Source organism: Rhineura floridana, chromosome 12, assembly GCF_030035675.1.
Source record: "Rhineura floridana isolate rRhiFlo1 chromosome 12, rRhiFlo1.hap2, whole genome shotgun sequence".
Classification (NCBI taxonomy): domain Eukaryota; kingdom Metazoa; phylum Chordata; class Lepidosauria; order Squamata; family Rhineuridae; genus Rhineura; species Rhineura floridana.
Window position 1 is genome coordinate 44,956,237 of NC_084491.1, and position 18,497 is coordinate 44,974,733.

The window sequence follows — 18,497 nt, forward strand, 5'->3', positions numbered from 1 at the left end:
GCCCTGCAGAAAGGCTTCCCCACTCCCAGATGCTCCACTCCAGAGCCAGCAGCAGCTGAAGCTCGCTGCCTCTGCAGAAGGTTAACACCCCCCCAGAAGGATCCTGAACTAGAGAAAAATAGAACAACCCCCCCCCCGAGAACCATCTCCATGCCGCTTCAATCCAAAGGACATGTGGGAGACTTGCTTGGCAGGACCGCCCAGTTTGTGCTCATGAAGGCCTCAACAAGAAGTCTGGCCTGGCCTCATCTCCTAGAAAAGCTGTATAGTTTTGCTTTGAAGAAGAGGGATCCTTTAGGAGGAACTGAGAAGGGGGAAGAGGATGAGTAACTTGAAAAAGGTAGACGAATGGGGGATTGCAGAGCTTGGAAAAGTTACTTTTTTGAACTACAACTCCCATCAGCCCCAGCCATCATGGCCACTGGATTCGGCTGATGGGAGTTGTAGTTCAAAAAAGTAACTTTTCCAAGCTCTGGGGATTGGGCCCTGGATCTGGGCAGTATCACCTCATCCCATGCACTCGAACCTGCCCCAAGACCCCAGGGCCATAGGGCAAGCCAGGCACTCTCAGCTGGGGGAAAGGTCAGTATGGGAGCTGGAAAGAAGAAGCATCCTATAATAGCAAGGATCTATTGCTTTATTTCTTACATTTATATCCCTCCTTTCCTCCTATAAGGAGCCAACTGAGATAGGCACCGTGCATGTGGCAGGGCCACCTCTCTTATCTGCCATGAGCACGCGCAGAAGTGGAGCACGTAATTAAACTATGGAATTCCCTCCCACAAGAGGCAGTGATGGCACCAGCTTGGATGGCTTTAAAAGAAGATTAGATGAATTCATGGAGGAAAAGGCTATCAATGGCTGCTAGCCATGATGGCTGTGCTCTGCCACCCTAGTCAGAGGCAGCATGCTTCTGAAAACCAGTTTCCAGCGTGTGGGCCTCCATGCGCATCTGGTTGGCCACTGTGAGAACAGGATGCTGGACTAGATGGGCCACTGGCCTGATCCAGCAGGGTCTTCTTATGTTCTTGTGTTCACTTGGGGTGTTATTCAACACCAGTCCTACTGAGACTAAATCCACTGACATTAACAGGCACTACTAACTTAGGTTCATTTATTTCAATGGATCTACCATGAGTAGGACTTACTTAACACAACCCTTGTACACATTCACGGAGTTGATAAAAACTGCAAAACTGTGGAGGGGGGAGCCTTTTTGGCTTCTCATTACTTACTGGTGTCATTGTAACCAGTGGAGACGGGCCCCGAGGGCGCTTCAAGAGCTGTTGTGCGTGCAACTGGATATTGGCTCCTCCATCCGATGCCCTCCGCCCAAGGGGTCCCATTCCATTCAGCAACTGCAGAGTCGGGGGCTGCAGCAGGGATTGCTCCTGCAAGAAAACTCTTCATCTCTACCAGCTCCTGGCTGCACACCTCAAAGTCAGGAGCAAGGAGATGGTCCAACGGGCATGGGTTAGCCACAACCATACAAAAACATGCCCTGAAACAGCAAGAGGGACTACAATCCCTTGGATGGCAACAAAGCCAGGAGAGACTTTGGGTCTCTGGGCCATACAGTTGTACATGTGTATTCTTAATTTGGTTTGCAGACGGGCCCATCTAACAGGCCCATGGAGCCATCGTAGGTGGTAATCTCACAGCAACAGGGACTGAGGCTCTGGGCTCCCAACCCTTCTCCGTTACTATACACTATACCTTGTACTCTAACTGGCCAGTTGGTTGCAGGTGCTGCATGGGAAGAAAGTTGGCTGCTGCGTTCATATTTGGAGCCACCTGCAGGAACGGGGCCTGTGGTGCAATGCGTGGGAAACCTGGCAGCAGCTTCTGCAGATCCTCCATCACCTCCGTGCTGCAAGTATATACACAACCACCACCACCACATCAGGAGACAGTTCAGGCAATGCTGCTTCTCTGCTCACATGCTGGGCTACTAGGGCAGCTTCTGCCACTTGGGAGCGGCAGAGGGGAGGCTGGCACTTCGCGGGCCAAACTGCGTCGCCACGGAGCTGACCACCCCCACCGGGGTGAGACAGGAGTCTGGTTCTAGTGCCAGAGGATTGCAAAAGTGGGGGAGGGAGGGAGGAATTTGCATGCCCTTCGATGGCTCTGGGATTGTTTGCAAGAGGCAGCAAAACTCACCGAGGATCAGCCACTCCAACCGTGTGCCTTCTCATGGAGAGGTAGCGGACTAGAGCTTCGGGGGACGGCTCTTCCCCTTCATCGCTATCCAGGTTCATTGCTCCATCAGTCTAGGGCATGAACACATAATGTGGTTTGTGGGATATGGAAGAAATGCAGAAGCATTTGGAGTAGCAAGGGATGATCCCAGAAGGTAAAAACCACTGACCTCCACTATCTGGTTCTCTGGGTTGATGAGCTGCACTTGTGGGACGCTGATGCTCACCGGGTTGCCTGCCTGCTCTGCCTACAAAGCAGACATAAACCAAACTGTGGAGGCTACATACAGAAAGCCCTGGCAACATCCAGCCCAGTTCCCCTTGCTCAGCCACCAGTGGCAGGCATTGCCCCAATACTTCAGCCACAGCAGCCCCAGGCTCTCTGCTGCCCCTGTTCCCTCTTTGCAACAGGGATACACCCTTTGGCCAGGCTTCAGAGGGCAGGCGGAGATCATTTTTCAAGCTGGAGGGCGACAGTAACATTGTCAAATTCAGCAAGGACAAACGGAAGCTGCCCCATCACACACACACACACACACAATCCGATCTGATGAAGAGTTCTGTGAACTCAAGAGCTTGCTCGCTGTTTTGTAACTCTTTGGTTAGTTCTAGTAAGGCAGGGGTGAGGAACCTTTGATCCTCCAGAAGCTGCTGGACTACAACTCCCATCATCCCTATCCATTGGCCATGCTGGCCAGGGCTGATGGGACCTGGAGTCCAACAACTTCTGGAGGGACAAACTGTCTCCAGCCCTGTCACACGGCATTGCACAACTGCAGATGCAAACAGTTTGTCTCTACTTAGAAAACGGTCAGAAAGAAAGGGGCGGGCGATTGTTCACTTCATCCGCTGAGGACAACGATGGGACTGTCCTCACTCACAGACAGAGAAAACAGCTGCTCAGAGTGGCAGAGAGATTTCCAGAGAAAGCCTGAATAGGCACCTGCAGGGATGCTGAAGGCAGCCTTGCTAGTCACTTTCTCAAAGCAACTAGCCCCAAAGTATCATATGAAGTCAACTACCCACAGACATATGTCAATCATTCCCAGCTTCAAAAGGAAGAGCGTCCCGATCTAAAGGGCATTCTTCCACAGCGCAAGTAACCAGGGTGCATCGGGGGGGGGGGAGGACCTCTATAAACAGCGCCCTCTTGCATTACACTAATTAACCTCAAAGCAGCAGAGCTGCACCTCACACAAGACTAACCTGGATGCTGGCTGGTGCTGGGAAGGCCACGGTCCGTGGAAGGCTGGGCAGGGCAGCAATGCGCAAGTTCTTATGCCTCTTTAGGCGGTCACAGAGCAGACTATAGATTGCACTGTAGTGATCATAAGCATCTGTCCTCAATGACTGGGAAGGCAAGGAAACAACAAAATGGTCAGCTTTCCCTCATGCCAAAGGCAGTCCCCGTTTCCATCCCAGAATGGCCAGAGGCAGTTCTACCTGGAGGGTGCGCTCCTTGTCCAGCCCCATTTCAGCCATGGCGAGCAGAACATCTTCGTTCAGCGGTTCCATCTGCCTCTCAACCTTCAAGTGCTGACATTCAGCTATTAACTGGAAAGCACAGAGCCATTCAGTCACTGTGGCTTCCATAACAAGAAAAAGCACAAAAACTATGAAAGCGTTGGGGCTTGCAGGCCATGGACTGGCTGGGCAGGACATCATCTCACCTCCCAGGGAACCTCCTAGCCAAGAAGAGAGCTGAGACACGCTGAACTCCTCAAGAAAGCACTAAGCTATAAGGAGGCAAGGAAACTGGCCGGCCAGGTGGCCGGTGAGTCACCAAGGAAGGAGAATTGTGGCATCTAACAGGAGCCACGAGAAGCCCCTCCCCTTAACAGTGACCTTCCTGGTGGCAGGCAACTCCGAGTCTCCCAGCACACACAAGGCTTCTTCCTCGTCCCATCACGCACACTTCTAACTAAAGCTGTTTCCTTGCCGCAATTCTGCATTTGTGAAATCTGGTTACAGACAAGAATATCAGCTTTAATTTAAAAAAATGCATGCACACAGAGAACCAAGTTTCTAGCTCTCATGGTCAGCAACATTTTGAAAACACAGGCAAGAGCTGAGAGTGCTTCTGGCCCTGTGAGCCCTTGCTCCCTCCCCCCAACTATAGTCACATCTCTGACCCTGCTACTACCCCAACCACTTCCAACAAGCTAAACACTGATTTCTAACGAAGCATCACATTTCATATAAATTTGGTAGCTTACACCATTTATTCTTTACCTTCCATGGACATGGTCTGAAGAGGGGCGGGGAGCCTCCAACTGGCAGACCTGATGAGGCCCCTCAGGCCTCTCCATCTGACCCACCAGGCCATTATGGCAAGCCACCCCCACCTGCCTTACACCTGATATTATAGATGGTATCAGGTGTGGGGCAAGTAAAGTTGAGGCTGGACCAAAAAGGCACCTCCAACTGTCTCTGCTATTGGCTGAATGCCGAGGCTTCAAAGCACAGTGCAGGGCTCTCTGCAAGCACCGATGGCCAGCTGGTTGCCAGTGCCCGACAAGAGCCCTGCCCAGCTAACTATCAGGTGGGATCAGCGGCACTAGAGAGTTCTCCATCGGGACCTCCTAGTGGAGCTGGGTGTGTGTGGAGGGTTTGATTCAAAGTGCTGTAGGAAGCCCTTTGAATCCAAACGGCTTTCTTTGCTCCATTTTTCAGAGAATTTCCCCCGTGCAGAGACTTCAAAGGGGCTGCCTGTAACTGTCAATCAGCTTTTATATTTGGCAGGTACCAATCACCAGATGTCATCATGACAAGTGGGCAACACTGTCCGCCTGTCAAAGTCTGCCCACGATGGGCAGGGGAGATCAGGACCTGAAGGTCCATGTCCCAGCAACCTTACTGAAGCTAAGCAGGGTGGGATTCTATTATGCCAGCCCCATGGTCCTCACGGTTGTCGGCTCCCTCACCGTGTCAAACTCCGCATCCACCTCCCCGAGCTTCATCCACTTGTGCTTGCAGATCTGCTCCATGGAGAGCCGCCTGCTCGGTTCCAGCACCAGCATGTGGCGGATCAAGTGCTCACATTCTGCAAGACAACAGCAGGGGGGTGAGGAACTGGGCAGCCAGGAAGCCACTGCCAGGCAACCCCCCCCCCAGGGCCAGGAGGGAAGCCAGCCCATTCTAGACACCACCAGGGCGCATGCAAATCTCAGGAAAACCCTGCTAAGCTTCTGCAGGACTTGGCAGCACAGTGCGCACACACGCACGCACGCACACGGTCTCTACAGACTTCATGCTGCCACAAAGGACACTGGGCCCAAACCTTACTTCCTTACTGCAATAGCTGGAGAACACAAGCCACCAAAGCGCATTAGGAGCTGACAGCTGGAGAAACTACTAGCCGGTTCAGGCTAAAATAGTGCTGACCCCTTCACAGATACAGCCCACTGCCACAAGACTCCAGACAGCAAAGTTCCTTTTTCAAGTGTCCCATCACCAGAAACCTGGCACTGGTCCCACATTTATTTTTTGCTTATTGGCTACTAGGCTTCCCTCAAAAAAACCCAAGGAAAATGTTGGGTTTTGATAAACGGATATACAGAGGAAAGCCAGAAGAATGGTCAAGGGCAAGAAGCCCAGCATTATGCAAGGAAAGGCTTGAGGAACAAAGCAGAGTTAGCCTACAGAAACGGTTCATCATGGCCAGGGGGGCAGTAACGAGAAGCTGAGAACACAGGAGACAGAGACTTTCCAAACTGGGTTGCATGTACACAGAGCAAGAGCGCCTCAGCAGTCAAAGGCTTTGCGCCTGCGGCCTGTGCATTGGCTGCTATTTGCAAAGTAATCTATTAGACAGGCAGCCGCACCTGTGCAGCCCATTCACCCTGCAGATGCTCAGTTTTGAAAGGCAGGCTTTCCCTTCCACCACACAGCTACGTTCCAATGTTCTCTCTCTTCTGCATTTGCCCCTCACTGCACTCCCCCCCAACTGCTGCCAACCATTCTCTCCCGCAGGCCAGGAGGCAGCCATGCCCCCATCTCGGATAGGAAGAGCTGCAGTGCTGAAAGAGGGTTCTGATGGATCAATGTACTCCACAGAGGTTAAACCTGATCGAATTAGAAAGGAACACCTCCCCCCAAAAGGTGCAAAGTTACAAGAGGAATGGGAAGGTTGGTGAAACAGAAGGCCCTTCACCAGGGTGCTCCTCCCTTGGCAAGGCCACAGACCAGATCTGCCAAGCCCCCTGTCGGAGGCAGAGGGACAGAAAGGAAGAGAGGAAATCATCAGAGTTCACGTGTGGAATTCTTCGTGGACAGCCACAATATCCTTTCAGATGGGACTTGGAGAGGCCCCAAATGCCTCATACAAGAGAAGTCCAGACAGCAGGATCCCCAGATGGCAGCAGCAAAGTGCCCAAGCGAGCCTCCTGACCCTGCCGCAGACTCCGCCTGAGCCACGCTGCCTCCGGCAGAATCACCAAGTGCATTTCCAGCCCAGTTCCTCCATGCAGCAAAACATTCCCATCCCCTCGCACACAAACATACAAACAAAGATGACTTCAACCAGGGCTTCAGTGCTGAGAGGGGGAATGAAGAAGGCTGAAAGAAGACACCGTTCAGTCTCTGAAACATCTGCTCGCCAGAAAGAGGACTTTTGCCACCATCAAACTGAGATGGCTCTGAGGCGTCAGCTGGCTGGGCTACTGTTGCAGAAGCTGTTGGCCCTGATGTGCCTGGAGGCTTTGGGTGGTTCTGCCAGGCAAAACCATGTGTCCTCAGGACTAGACGGCAAGACAGCCAAGAACTCACCAGCCACAAAGAAGGGAGACAAATGCACTTATGCCCATCCTGTCTTGTGTGTTGATGCTGCTCTCAGTATTATGGCCTGAGACGTGTGCCAGCTCCGGGACTTTGCTAGTGGCTGTTTACATGTGAAACCAGAGACTTCGCAAAACGAGCTAGGAAGGAGGGATATCTGCATGCTAGTCCTTTGCACAACACAGATGGACAGTCTCAACCAGATCCCCACACACACACACACACACTGGCTACTTTAGCCATGGGCACACTCATTATGACCACCTCCCACCCCCTGGTATCCTTTGCTTCTTAGGGCCACCAAGTTTGTTTCTCACCTCAACTACCAAATAAGTAAGCTGCTGCTTACCACCCAACTAATAAAACCCTCACACTGCATCCCCAGGCCCTGAGACACAATGAGGTCTAATTAATAATGCCCACAGGAAGTCAGCAGTCATTTCTAGACAGTGCTGCGATGGGATGGAAATTAATTTTCTTCCAGTTAAATGCAGTCAGTCAGAAGGCAGTCCTTTGCTCATAGGAAGGTGGAGGACACAGGCTCGCTGGGTGGATTTGTTCCAGTGTGAACAGGGGAGTCCAACAAAGGCCTCTATGACTGACTCAAAGCGCACGCACACACTGCCTGTGCCTCTACTCTCGATACCCCTTGTCCTTCTCCTCCTAAGGTGCCAAAACTGCTCTGGATTTTCCTGCTTGAATCAGTCAGCGCGTGAGAAAGTGGGCCCCATTCTTCGCCATCTTTCTCTTTGCCAACAGCTCCAGAACAGGGCAACTGCTGAGGCGTTTCTCAAGTGACTCATCTTTGCCTGCAACCGCGGCAGATTACTAGGGGAGAGGGAACTCCAGCTTTCCAGCTGAAGCAGCTTCTCTCTGACCCACAGGAAAAGAGAGACATGGAGCAGAAATCCAGTCCTAACACAGCGATGAATGGAGCTTCCTACGGTTTACCCCTTGTGTGAGGAGGCAGGTCCCCTTAGCCCCGCTATTAGTACTCAAGGCACACAGAAGGAAAAGGGAGCGCAACACACACAATCTACAACCCTTGGCCACTGTGAGAAGAGGATGCTGGACTAAATGGGCCATTGGCCTGATCAGGCTCTTCTGACATTCTCATCTAGCATGTTAACCCAGTCCACCCAGCAGGGAAATATGCTGACAGTCCCTGCAGCCCCTAGTTTTGCAATCATGGGAGATCCTCCTATCAAAGCCCCCCAGGCCCTCAACAGCTGTACAGCGCAATGCAGTTACTCTGTCTAAAGGGGATTTTCTTGCAGCTCTTTATTTCAGAAAGACTGGACCCCAGGACTGCTGTCCCAAATGCAGCCCCCTCAGATTCCCAGTGATTCTGCATGGAAAGCAGGCCGATGAACCCTCCAGCTACGTGCTTCTCCTGGAAGGGAGAGAAAGCAACTCTCCTCCTGGCAAGCAACAAAAGAGCAGCCTCAGATCTGCTGGGGGTGGGGGAGGACAGGAGAGCGCAAATGGGCAACCATCTCTTTCGCACACGTTTTCCAAGGCTTCAGTGCTTCATCATCATTATCACTGGTGTTTCGAGATTCTTAGCTCCTCAGTGGCAGCTGCACACCCGCCCAAGGCAGACAACTCTTGCCTCTCCATTGTTTGCACATGCCCAGCTTTTGTGACAAATGCTGCCAGATGAGCAAAGCAGTCAAATGTCGTTCACCAGGAAATGGTGCCCCTGATGTCGGCCTGTAGTTGTAGCAGCTGAAGACTTGGCTGAGGAGGAAGAGCAGCAGGAGGAGGAGGAGGGAGGGAGGGGACATTTCCCCACAGAACCTTTACCTGTGGACATGAAAAATGGAATGCGAAACTTCCCACTCAGCACCCGCGCCCGCAGGTTCTGCAGCGTACTCCCATCAAAAGGCAGGGCCCCGCAGACCAGCACGTAGAGCACCACGCCAAGGCTCTGCAAGAGAGGAGGTCACACAGGTCAGGCGTCATTTGGGCCCCCAGTGAGGCTAACCCATCTAAGAACCCTGCTTAGAGGAGCCCTTTTCTCAAAGGGCCAAAGTCTCACCACAGAAGGGCCTTTTCACAAGGCTGACACGACACGCTCCAGCAGGGAGAGGAATACTGACAGCACAGAGCAGTTCTTCATGGCTTACCCATATGTCCACCTTCGGTCCGTCGTACTCCTTCCCTTCAAAGAGTTCAGGGGCAGCGTAGGGGGGACTTCCACACCAGGTCTTCAGCAGCTGACCAGGGGTGAAGATATTACTGAATCCAAAATCTGAAAGGGAAGAAGGAGGGAACTGATTCAGAGGCCATCAAGGCTTCTAATCATTTCTTTTGGATCAGCTTAGCAGCATAACTGCAGCAGGGAAGGCTGACACCAGGTGAAAGTGCAGAAGCAGAAACAGAAGACAAGGCAGTGGAAGACCATCCGTGCTCGCCCAGTGGCAGAAACCGCAAGGTCAGTCACTTGTCGGAAGACCCAAGTTGCCAGCATCTAACCTGGGCTGCTTTGCCTGAGAGGCCTACATGTCCAACTTTTAAAATGGCTGACCTGCTATTTTGATGTTCAGATTTGCATCTAGGAGCAAATTCTCTGCCTTCAGGTCTCTGTGGACAATGTTACGACAGTGACAGAAATGGACAGCTGCCACAATCTGCTGAAACTTCTTCCGGGCTTCTTTTTCAGCCATTCGTCCATGGGCCACCAGGTGATCTGAAGGAGGTGCAGGGCAGGGGGAGGAGAAAACGTAAATGTGGTTATTGGGGCAGTAGTGGCTTATTTTGGTTCTCTGTGGAACTTGCAAGACCTGCACTGCCCAGAACTGGTCTGACCCTTATATCGAAAGGAAAACAGCACAAGGAAGTGGTGGTGGCACAACTGTCAGCTAAAGTGGCAAGAAGCGCCCCCTGGGCACAGCTACTAACTACTCTAGGTCAGTAAAAAGATCTAGAACTGCAGCAGGAGAGCCCACCTCATATCTGAAGACATGTTCTCTGCCCATTTCAGTCAGAGTCATGACCTGTCCCATGCCCAGCCAGCAGCCGAAACTACAGGACTTAGAACACTTCTGAAAGATGCCCAGACTTGGCCTTCAGTGAGTTTCCATGGAAAAGAGTGCAGGAGCCAGGCGACAAGCACCAAAAATGCCTCTCTATGCAAGCACAATGTGGCACACCCTTACATTTCTAGCAGCCAAAACTGATCCAAGATGTCAGCTCTTCACATCAAAGCACTGGGTTCACAAAGCAGCTGACAGCAAAGTAAACGGCAATTACAAGACCAATTTCATAATAAAAATAATAAAACAGGAACGTAACAGCAAATATCACTGCAAACAACAAAACTATTCCATGCGACAACTATAACAACATTACATCTGTTAGCAGACATTACACTTCCTGACAATATAGCAAAAATAAAAAAGGGAATTTAACAGTTTCAACTTTCCGCTGGCCTGGGCTCCTGCTGGGAGGAAGGGCAGGATATACATCAAATAAATAAATAAATAAACTTTGCCCCTAGAAGCCCCCCTCCCAATATGTTCCTCACAGCCCCACTCCTGCAGCAGCTGCTTCCCAAGGCAGGGGTGGGGTGGGGCATCTGAGAACTCCCCACCCATGATGTTAGACATACAGATCAGGTGTGGAGGACCTTTGGCCTTCCACATGCTGCTGAACTACAACTCCCATGAGCTCTAGCAAACATGGCCAATGGCCAGTGATGATGGGAGTTGAAGCTCAGCAGCATCTGCAGCAAGGCTCCCCATACCTGCTGTATGTGAAAACTGTCATCGCAATGCACTTCTTCTACTTAGCTGTTAAGCGCCTCACACAGGAGATGGAGAGGGCTGATTAACAAGGGATACCCCTGGGTCACCCTCCCAGAAATAATTAGGCTGATTGGGGCAAATTTGCTCCAGAGTGATAAAGAGAACGAAAAAACAACAGAGGCCCATGAGATTCACATTCCATATACGAGAGACCATCAGGGCAGCACCAAGGAGACCCCAGCAAAAGAAGAGGCCCGTGTCCACCTCTCGAGGGGTGAAGAAAGCAGAAAACTGTGTGCATGTGATTATTATATTATATGATGGATATTGAAAAAGAGAGAGGCCCTGACGAGAAGGCAAAGCTCTGCTGAGACTCCTGTTAGATGATGAGATGTTGATTTAGTTGCCAGAGTGGGGTGCTGGTATATGGAGCCCCTTTTTTGATTCAGACAAAACCCCAGTGCCAGCGCGGGAGAAGCCTCTGGGACAACATCAGCCGCCAGAGCAAGGCAGCTTCCTGTGACAGTTGCTGTTGGCTCCAGATTCCCACACTGACAATAACTCTTTTAATAAAGAGGCTAGCAGGAAACTGGCCCAAAGGTTGTTTATAGCTGTTTACTGCTTCTGAACATGGTGAACACTATGCAACCTTCCAGTGGGTTATTTAGAAAACATCCCAAAGAAGCTCCCGCAGAAGGCCACGGATAGTCTGCAGCCCTTCTGTGGGACTTATAGTTCACATGCTGCCTGCCCAGCTTGAACAAGAAGAAGCTGCTGGCAAATCAACATCAGGGTGGGGATAATGAAGTCCTACACATTAATTTAGGGGGTGGGGGGATGGTTGGAGAGAGAGAGAGAGAGAGAGAGAGTTTTTGGCAATCCATTTGCATAATGGGTCCTTTGGTGATTCAAGGGGAGGGCCACAGCTCAGTGGCAGAGCGTCTGCACTGCATGCAGAAAAAAATCTATGTTTAGTCTTCAGCATCTCCAGGTAGAGCAGGAAGAGACTGCCACCTCAAGAGCGCTGCCAGTCAGTGCAGACAATACTGAGCCAGGCATGCCAGGTGGGAGACAGCTTCCTATGCTCCTGGGTTCCATCTCTGCAGCACGACCGGCTGCATGTGAGGTCAGGGCCAGAGGAGATTTATTTATTTATTTATTTAATTTCATTTATAAACCGCCCATAGCCAATGGCTCCCTGGGCGGTGTACAACATACATTATAATACAATAAGTCAACAAAGATCAATAAATATAGAATACAGATACATAAATGTACATCCCGGAGCCCTCAGTTAGCCCTGTTACGTCTGGGAAAGAGGAACAGGAGTGTTCACTTATAAAGCTCCTGCTTGGAGGAAGGGAGGGATATAAATCAAGTAATAAATAAATAAAGCACTTTGGAACAATTCTTGTGTTTTGCCATGAGAAGTATTTTCTTTAATTTGATATATGTCATTCTTCCTCCAAAGACTTGGCTGCAAAAGCACCATTTGATGTAGATCAGGCTCTCTCTCTCTGCCACCGCAGAGCTCCATTGTCGAATTGAACCTGGACTTTTCACAGCTGATGCCCCACAGTATCCAATCTATAAACTGGGAAGAATAGCAAGACCTTCTTCCTCCCTCGTGCCATGCTTTGCTAACAGTGAGCCTAGTACTAAAACATAAAAGCAGTGAGACAACTTCTGCCTAGGACAAGGGTGGGGAACCTGTGGCCCCCCAAATGTTGCTGGACTGCAGCTCCATCATCCCTGCACATTGGCTATGCTGTGGCTGATGCGAATCGGCTCAAGGCACATCTGAGGGGCTTCAGATGTTCTCCACTCCCAGCCTAGGGGGCTGACAGTCAAGACCACAAGGCTCTTCTTCTTTTGGTCACATCCCCAGGCCCCATGTGGGAATCACTGGTTTCCTCTAAATCTTGTACAGAATTGCCACTTTTTCTGCAACTGATGGGCCTACAAGCCATTTTAAAGATTTCTACCCCATTTTTGAGCCCATCAAAGAAGGTCCTCTCTCTCTCTCTCTCCTCCATTTCTACCTGGGTAGTAAAATTTCACATCTCAGTTTAAAGAAATATTTGCACAGTATGTGCTAAAAGGAAAAAGATCCATATGCGTGCATGTGCACAAGCATTCAGAGGGACTGGGAGGGTTTATGCTTTAGAATGCAGAGCCCCCAAATATCCCAATGTTTCACACAGTCCAAAAACGTCAGTAGGAAGAGGCAAAAGCCCAGGGCCAAAAAGCCATTTACTGGGAAGAGGTACTTTGGAAGTGGTCTAGCAGAAGAGCACATGTTTATTTTGTAAAACACTAGGTTTTATATTACGGCACAGCTTACAGTCCAGCTGTAACCAAAATTCAGAAACCAAACACCAACTTACAGAAGGCCTGAACTGGCTTGCCTACTGCTTCTGCCTACATTCTTGGCCAACTGTATATGGTTAGAGCTAGCCCAGGGACTTCCGACACGTTTTCAACCCACTGCCCCTTATGGAGTCATTACAGACTCATAAGCACATCGGAAGAATATAGCTGGATCAGATCAACGATCCATCTATGCTGGCACCCTATTTCCTTCCCACACTGGCCAACCAGACGCTGCTGGGGAGTCCACAAGCAGGGCATGTATGTAGTGGCCCTCCTCTACTGTTGCCCTTACCAACGAGAGGCAGAATGCCACTCAACATGGGAGGTTCCATGCACCCATCATGAGCAGAGTGATAGCCCATGACAGACCTCTCCTCTTTCAAAAAAAAATCTGTTCTCCTCTTAAGACCACCACCATGTGGCAGTGAACTCCATGAACTGATTGCACTTCATGTGAAGAAGCCTTCCCTTTTGTCTGTCCTAGATCTCCCATCAGGCATTGTCACCGGATGACTCCATGTCTTAGTATTACGAGAATGGAAAGAAAAACACACTTTCTCCACACCAGAAGTAACTTTCACAAAATCCCACCAGGATGTGTAAGGCAAGATTCAAGTTTTATTATCTTACCAAATGGAAGAGGGGAGGTGGTTCTAAGGAAATGCATCCAAGACTAGGCTGTAAGCTGCTGCTTTAGACCACTTCAGAATTTCCCCTCTCCAGCTCTTAAGGAAGGAGCCTTGCTAAAAGTAAGATGATGTCTGCACGATGGAAAGGAGGGGCCATACCAGAGAGCAACCACACTGGATGTCACCATTCCTGTAGCATAACTTCACATACACAAACAAAACGCTTTATGGTTCTTTCAAAAGGAGGCTGAAAGAGATTCTGTGGCTTGCTTGAGACATCTAGGGAGGCTTCTGGCTAAGCTGGAATTTTAACTTGCATCTTTTTGACTTGACTTCAGGACTGGATTACTACAGTGCACTCTATGTGGGGCTTCCCTTGCACTTGATCCAGAAACTGCAATTAGTGCAGAATGCTGCAGCATGGTTGCTGATAGGAGCAAGACCCTGTCAGCATATATCACCTTTGCTCAGAGATCTGCACTAGTTGCCAATTTGTTACTGGACCAAGTTCAAGGCATTACTATTAGTATATAAAGCCCGTAACAGATTGGGACTGGTTTACTTGTGGGATCACCTTACCCCATATATGCCCACTTGACTGCTTTGGTCTGTGGAACGGCCACTGCTACAGGTGCCACACAATACTCATTCCGCACTTGTAAGAAACAGATCTTTTAGTGTGGCAGCACCTACACATTGGGACTTCCTGCCTATTGACACCAAGCAGGCACCTTCACTGTACTCTTTTTGGTGTCTGCTGAAAACATTTTTGTTGAGGCAAGCCCATCCAGACATGTAGGTGTTGATATGTGTTTCAATTTCTTTTCAGCTTACTGTCAAAATCTCTTGTTAGCTTACTGTTGATTTAATTATCTTTTAAATACTTGTTTTTAATGAGTTTTTATTTATAACTTTAAACTTTTGTGCATAAGCTGCTTACAGGTTTTATTACAATCAAGCAATAAATAAATTTTGTTAAATAACATTTTTTTTAAAAAACCAATCCTGCATCCAAATGCAAGATCCTGCCCACTCATATGACCCTTAAGGAGAATGGCAGTGCAATCCGACGCATGTCTACTGAGAAGTTAAGTCCCACTGAGCTGGGCTTACTCAGGGCAGCTGGTCCCCACTGGGGGCCAGGTGGGGCAGAAAGCAGTGAGCCCCACAGCAGGTGGAGCCAGAGCCCAGGCCAGGCAGAGCCAGCTAATGGCTGGGTGCCCATCCACCTCCCTGTTGAGTTCTACCTTGGCAATGCTGAGACTAAGGAGGACAGTGACAAGCAGGGCCATGCCCTGGACTGGACTCAAGTAAGAAGGCAGGCAGGTGGGGGCTGACTGAGGGCAGACTGGGGTTGGTGGGCAGTGCCCCACTTGCCCTAATGGACCAGCCACACTGGGCTTATTTCCTGGTAGGTGTGCACACGCCCCTTCTGCAACCTTACCTCACACCACGACTGCCTGCACCAAATATCTTGAGCCTGATTGCTCAAAACCCTATCAAAATATATTAGAAATGCAAAATAAAAGAAAGAAATTGCCCTTTATCTGGAGAGACAGGAGGATTTTGATGTGTTTTGTGTAATTAGTATTTACCGTGAATTGATTTGTGTCTGGGTATTTTAATTAGCAGGCACTTTGGCCAAGACAACCACCTGATGGGAAAACGTTAGCTTTATTTTGATTCTCTAAAAAAAGACTTTTATCTTTCGCTCTATAATTAATAGTTCATGAAGGGAAGCAGGTTGAAACTGCCCAACCTTTCTGTCTGAGGCCAAACCAGCAGGCTCTTGCTACAGAAATCATTCCTTGGCCACAGCTGCCTTGTTGTTCCCAATACTGCACATCAGCATTTCCTTGGTGATTTAACAATTCCTAAAGCACGAGACTGAACTAGGTCACTGTCCCTGGATGGATCTCAGCCCTTGGCAGGCACCCAAGCAATGATGGAGTAGGCATATCTTGCCGTTCTCAGCTGAAGGGTGTCCATGCCGTGAACAGTAGAAGTGGTTTTCCACGAGAGCAAGCCCCCCCTTCCCATACTGCCCAACATTTGGTAAAACCAGAAGGTTTTTGTTTGATGCAGCCAGAAACAGCTCAGATCCCATCCCAAACCATTCCTCACCCTCCAACTTGGCTTCTCCTCTCTAGTAAGATCAGCCCACTGCCCTCTTGCCATCCCAACTCCCCTACACTGACTGCCCACCCAAGATGTCTGATCCCTTGAGGAAATCAGGGTGCAGAGCTGGGCTCTCCCTCAATCCCAGCCATCATGTGCCATGCTTGTGGTTACCAGCTGGGATAAAGGCTACATGTTTTGTTTCATTTACAAGAGGAACAGAGTATTTTGATGACAATGGATGATTTCACAAAGAGCAGCTTGCCTGCTCCAGGGCAAAACCATATATTTTACAACAAAGCCTTCTTGCAAATGGGTGATAACTTTCTAAGAATGGCCAGGGTTCTACCTTGCCTACAAAGGCAGAGAAATTTTGCTTTTATTTTCTTGTGCCTGAACCTGTGCTCTGTTGGGTTTTTCTAAAATAAAGCTTTTCATTGTTAATGACAAATAACCAAGTTACTGCTAAAGGGCCTTGCCAGCCAGTGAGTCCTGACCCTTGGTATTAGGTCCTTTGGAGACAATATTTCTCAGGAGGGAAAGCTCCCTGCGTCAGCTACAAAAGTGAAACCCAGAGCGGTTCTCGGCTCACCTCTTGCCTGGAGGCACACAGGGTCACTCTGGTTACCTAGGCCATCTCCTCTGCCGACTTCATACCATCCCAGAGTTGGATTTTCCCCAGGCAGCACACCAGCCTGACTCAGAGATGAGGAAATTTTTTCAAAGAACCTTATTCCCACAACTGTCCCGGGGCCAACATGCCCGTGGTTGGTGGGTCCAGAGGCACAAAGTGAGCAGGACAATGAGTGCGACTCTTCCACTGCTGCTGGAGGCTGCATTCCAGCTGTGCAACAGCCAGGGATCTCATCCCCCAGCCCACATCTCTGCATCCCACACCCAGGCAAGCAACAGCCACTACTCCAGTCCAAAGACACATTCGGGCCAGGCACAGAGAAGTGCTGGTGAGGGAGTTTGGTGTGGGGAGAGTCTGGAGGGACACATGGGGGGCTGCATTTGGGCACCGGGGCCTGAGGTTCCCCACCCTGGCCTAACTCCATCTAGGAAGCTTTGATGGGCCAGAAATGTGCTTATATTGCTAGAATTGACAGAAGCGTGATGTGGATCACGTCTGCCTGGTAAGAAGCTCCACTTTGGAGCTGTACCTTCGAGAACCCTAAACACCATCCCCCATCCCCAGCTGCTATTGTTCCCATTTAATGAAAATAACTCCATCCTACACACACTTTTTATGCGGGATTTACAGCTGCAAGGTATGCTCAATCCCCACCCACCCCCTCCTTCTGAAGGCCTATTAAAAGCCTCTGAAATTACTTCAGATTGTCAGAGCAAACTGCACAGCAACACCATCCATCACCACCCAAGCAGTCCTTCAAGAACAAGCCTTGCATTCACATCTACGATTGATATCTAAGGGACATACATGTTTGCAAGGCCTGCTATAAAGCCGTATGTGTGACCCCACCGAGAAGGAAGGTAGGGCTGTAAACCCCTGTGCAGTCACACCACAAAAGCTCAGAACCATTCAACTGCTTGGAAGCAGCTCTATCAGCAGAGCGCAGGCCACTGCTGCTGCAGCGGTGGTGGCTGTTTTCCCAGGCAAGGCACGCCACTCCAAAGCCAACACTGGCAATGAGCTGCCTGGAATGGCGGCAGAAAAGGTCGCTCAGCGCTCCAGATCCCATCAGGGCCACAAGTGCGCCGACTCCTTCCAGGGCTGCTTACCCCCAAGCGTTGGCCAGACTGCCCACAGAAATTAAAAAGCCACTTCAAACACAGGATAAATCAAACCTCCTCTTTCTCCTCCCCCCCCCAGATGTCAGGCTCCTTTTGACAGTAGCTGCCGTGTGAACAAGGGACAAGGCGTTATTAACACAGAGCTGCTGCCGTGAGGGAAGCCTCTCTGGGAGCCGCTCACAGTACAGCCAATGACCAATGGAACAAGTCATGCAGACGGGGGAGGGATGAGGCCTGGAATGGACGCCACGTGACCAGCCAGGGAGCTGCTCAGGCTTCTCTTATTTCCGCACAGAAACAAGCCAACAGCCACAGGAGACTCCTCTTGGGCGGAAGTTGTCAAGGAAGGGAGAGAAACGTTGGGCTTCTCTTTCCTTCAGCAAATCTCTCCTCCCCCTCCACTCTGGAGCTCCTGAGAAACTTTTCACTAGAAAATGTGGGGGAAGTTCTGGCTTCACTCTTCCCAGCAGACAAGGGGTTTAGGACTACAGCAGATCTCGAGTGGCGGCTGAAGACAGCTGGGGGGTGATGGAAGCGGACAAGATGCAGAGGCCAGGTGACAGAAACAGGATGAACAACGAGGCTTGCCGGCTTCCAGCTAGCAAGCGAGGCCACAGGGGTTGGATGGCGTGCAGCAGATCAGCCGCTCCAAACAAGCTGAATTTACTGCAGCACGAAGGCCTTCCAAAAGCATGGGGAAGATTTCCATCCGCTCTGCACGTAACAAGGTTATTTTGGTAACCATCAGAAAGAAGCCTGATCAAGCTCACACAGGGCAGCTTGCTGGAAAGCTGCAGGATACAAGGGACAGAGGCTGGGGCTCCCTGGAAAGGAGAATAACAGAAGGCATTTGGCTTCTGACCAGCAGGGCCTCTCCCACCCCCATAGAGCCCTGGCAG

General features: G+C 50.2%; 1 protein-coding gene across 3 annotated transcripts in view; it reads right to left on the bottom strand.

Moving 5' to 3' along the window:
- The window catches only part of SIK3 (SIK family kinase 3), a 103,965-nt gene that overhangs the window by 17,261 nt on the left and 68,207 nt on the right, over positions 1–18,497 (bottom strand). For all 3 annotated transcript variants that reach the window (XM_061593424.1, XM_061593423.1, XM_061593422.1), the window contains exons 4-13: positions 9,505–9,666; positions 9,104–9,228; positions 8,781–8,904; positions 5,123–5,241; positions 3,642–3,752; positions 3,405–3,548; positions 2,369–2,446; positions 2,161–2,270; positions 1,717–1,870; positions 1,236–1,391 (exon numbers count right to left, since the gene is read on the bottom strand). In XM_061593424.1, coding sequence (XP_061449408.1) covers positions 1,236–1,391; positions 1,717–1,870; positions 2,161–2,270; positions 2,369–2,446; positions 3,405–3,548; positions 3,642–3,752; positions 5,123–5,241; positions 8,781–8,904; positions 9,104–9,228; positions 9,505–9,666 — 1,283 coding nt within the window. The remainder of the gene's footprint in view (positions 1–1,235; positions 1,392–1,716; positions 1,871–2,160; positions 2,271–2,368; positions 2,447–3,404; positions 3,549–3,641; positions 3,753–5,122; positions 5,242–8,780; positions 8,905–9,103; positions 9,229–9,504; positions 9,667–18,497) is intronic.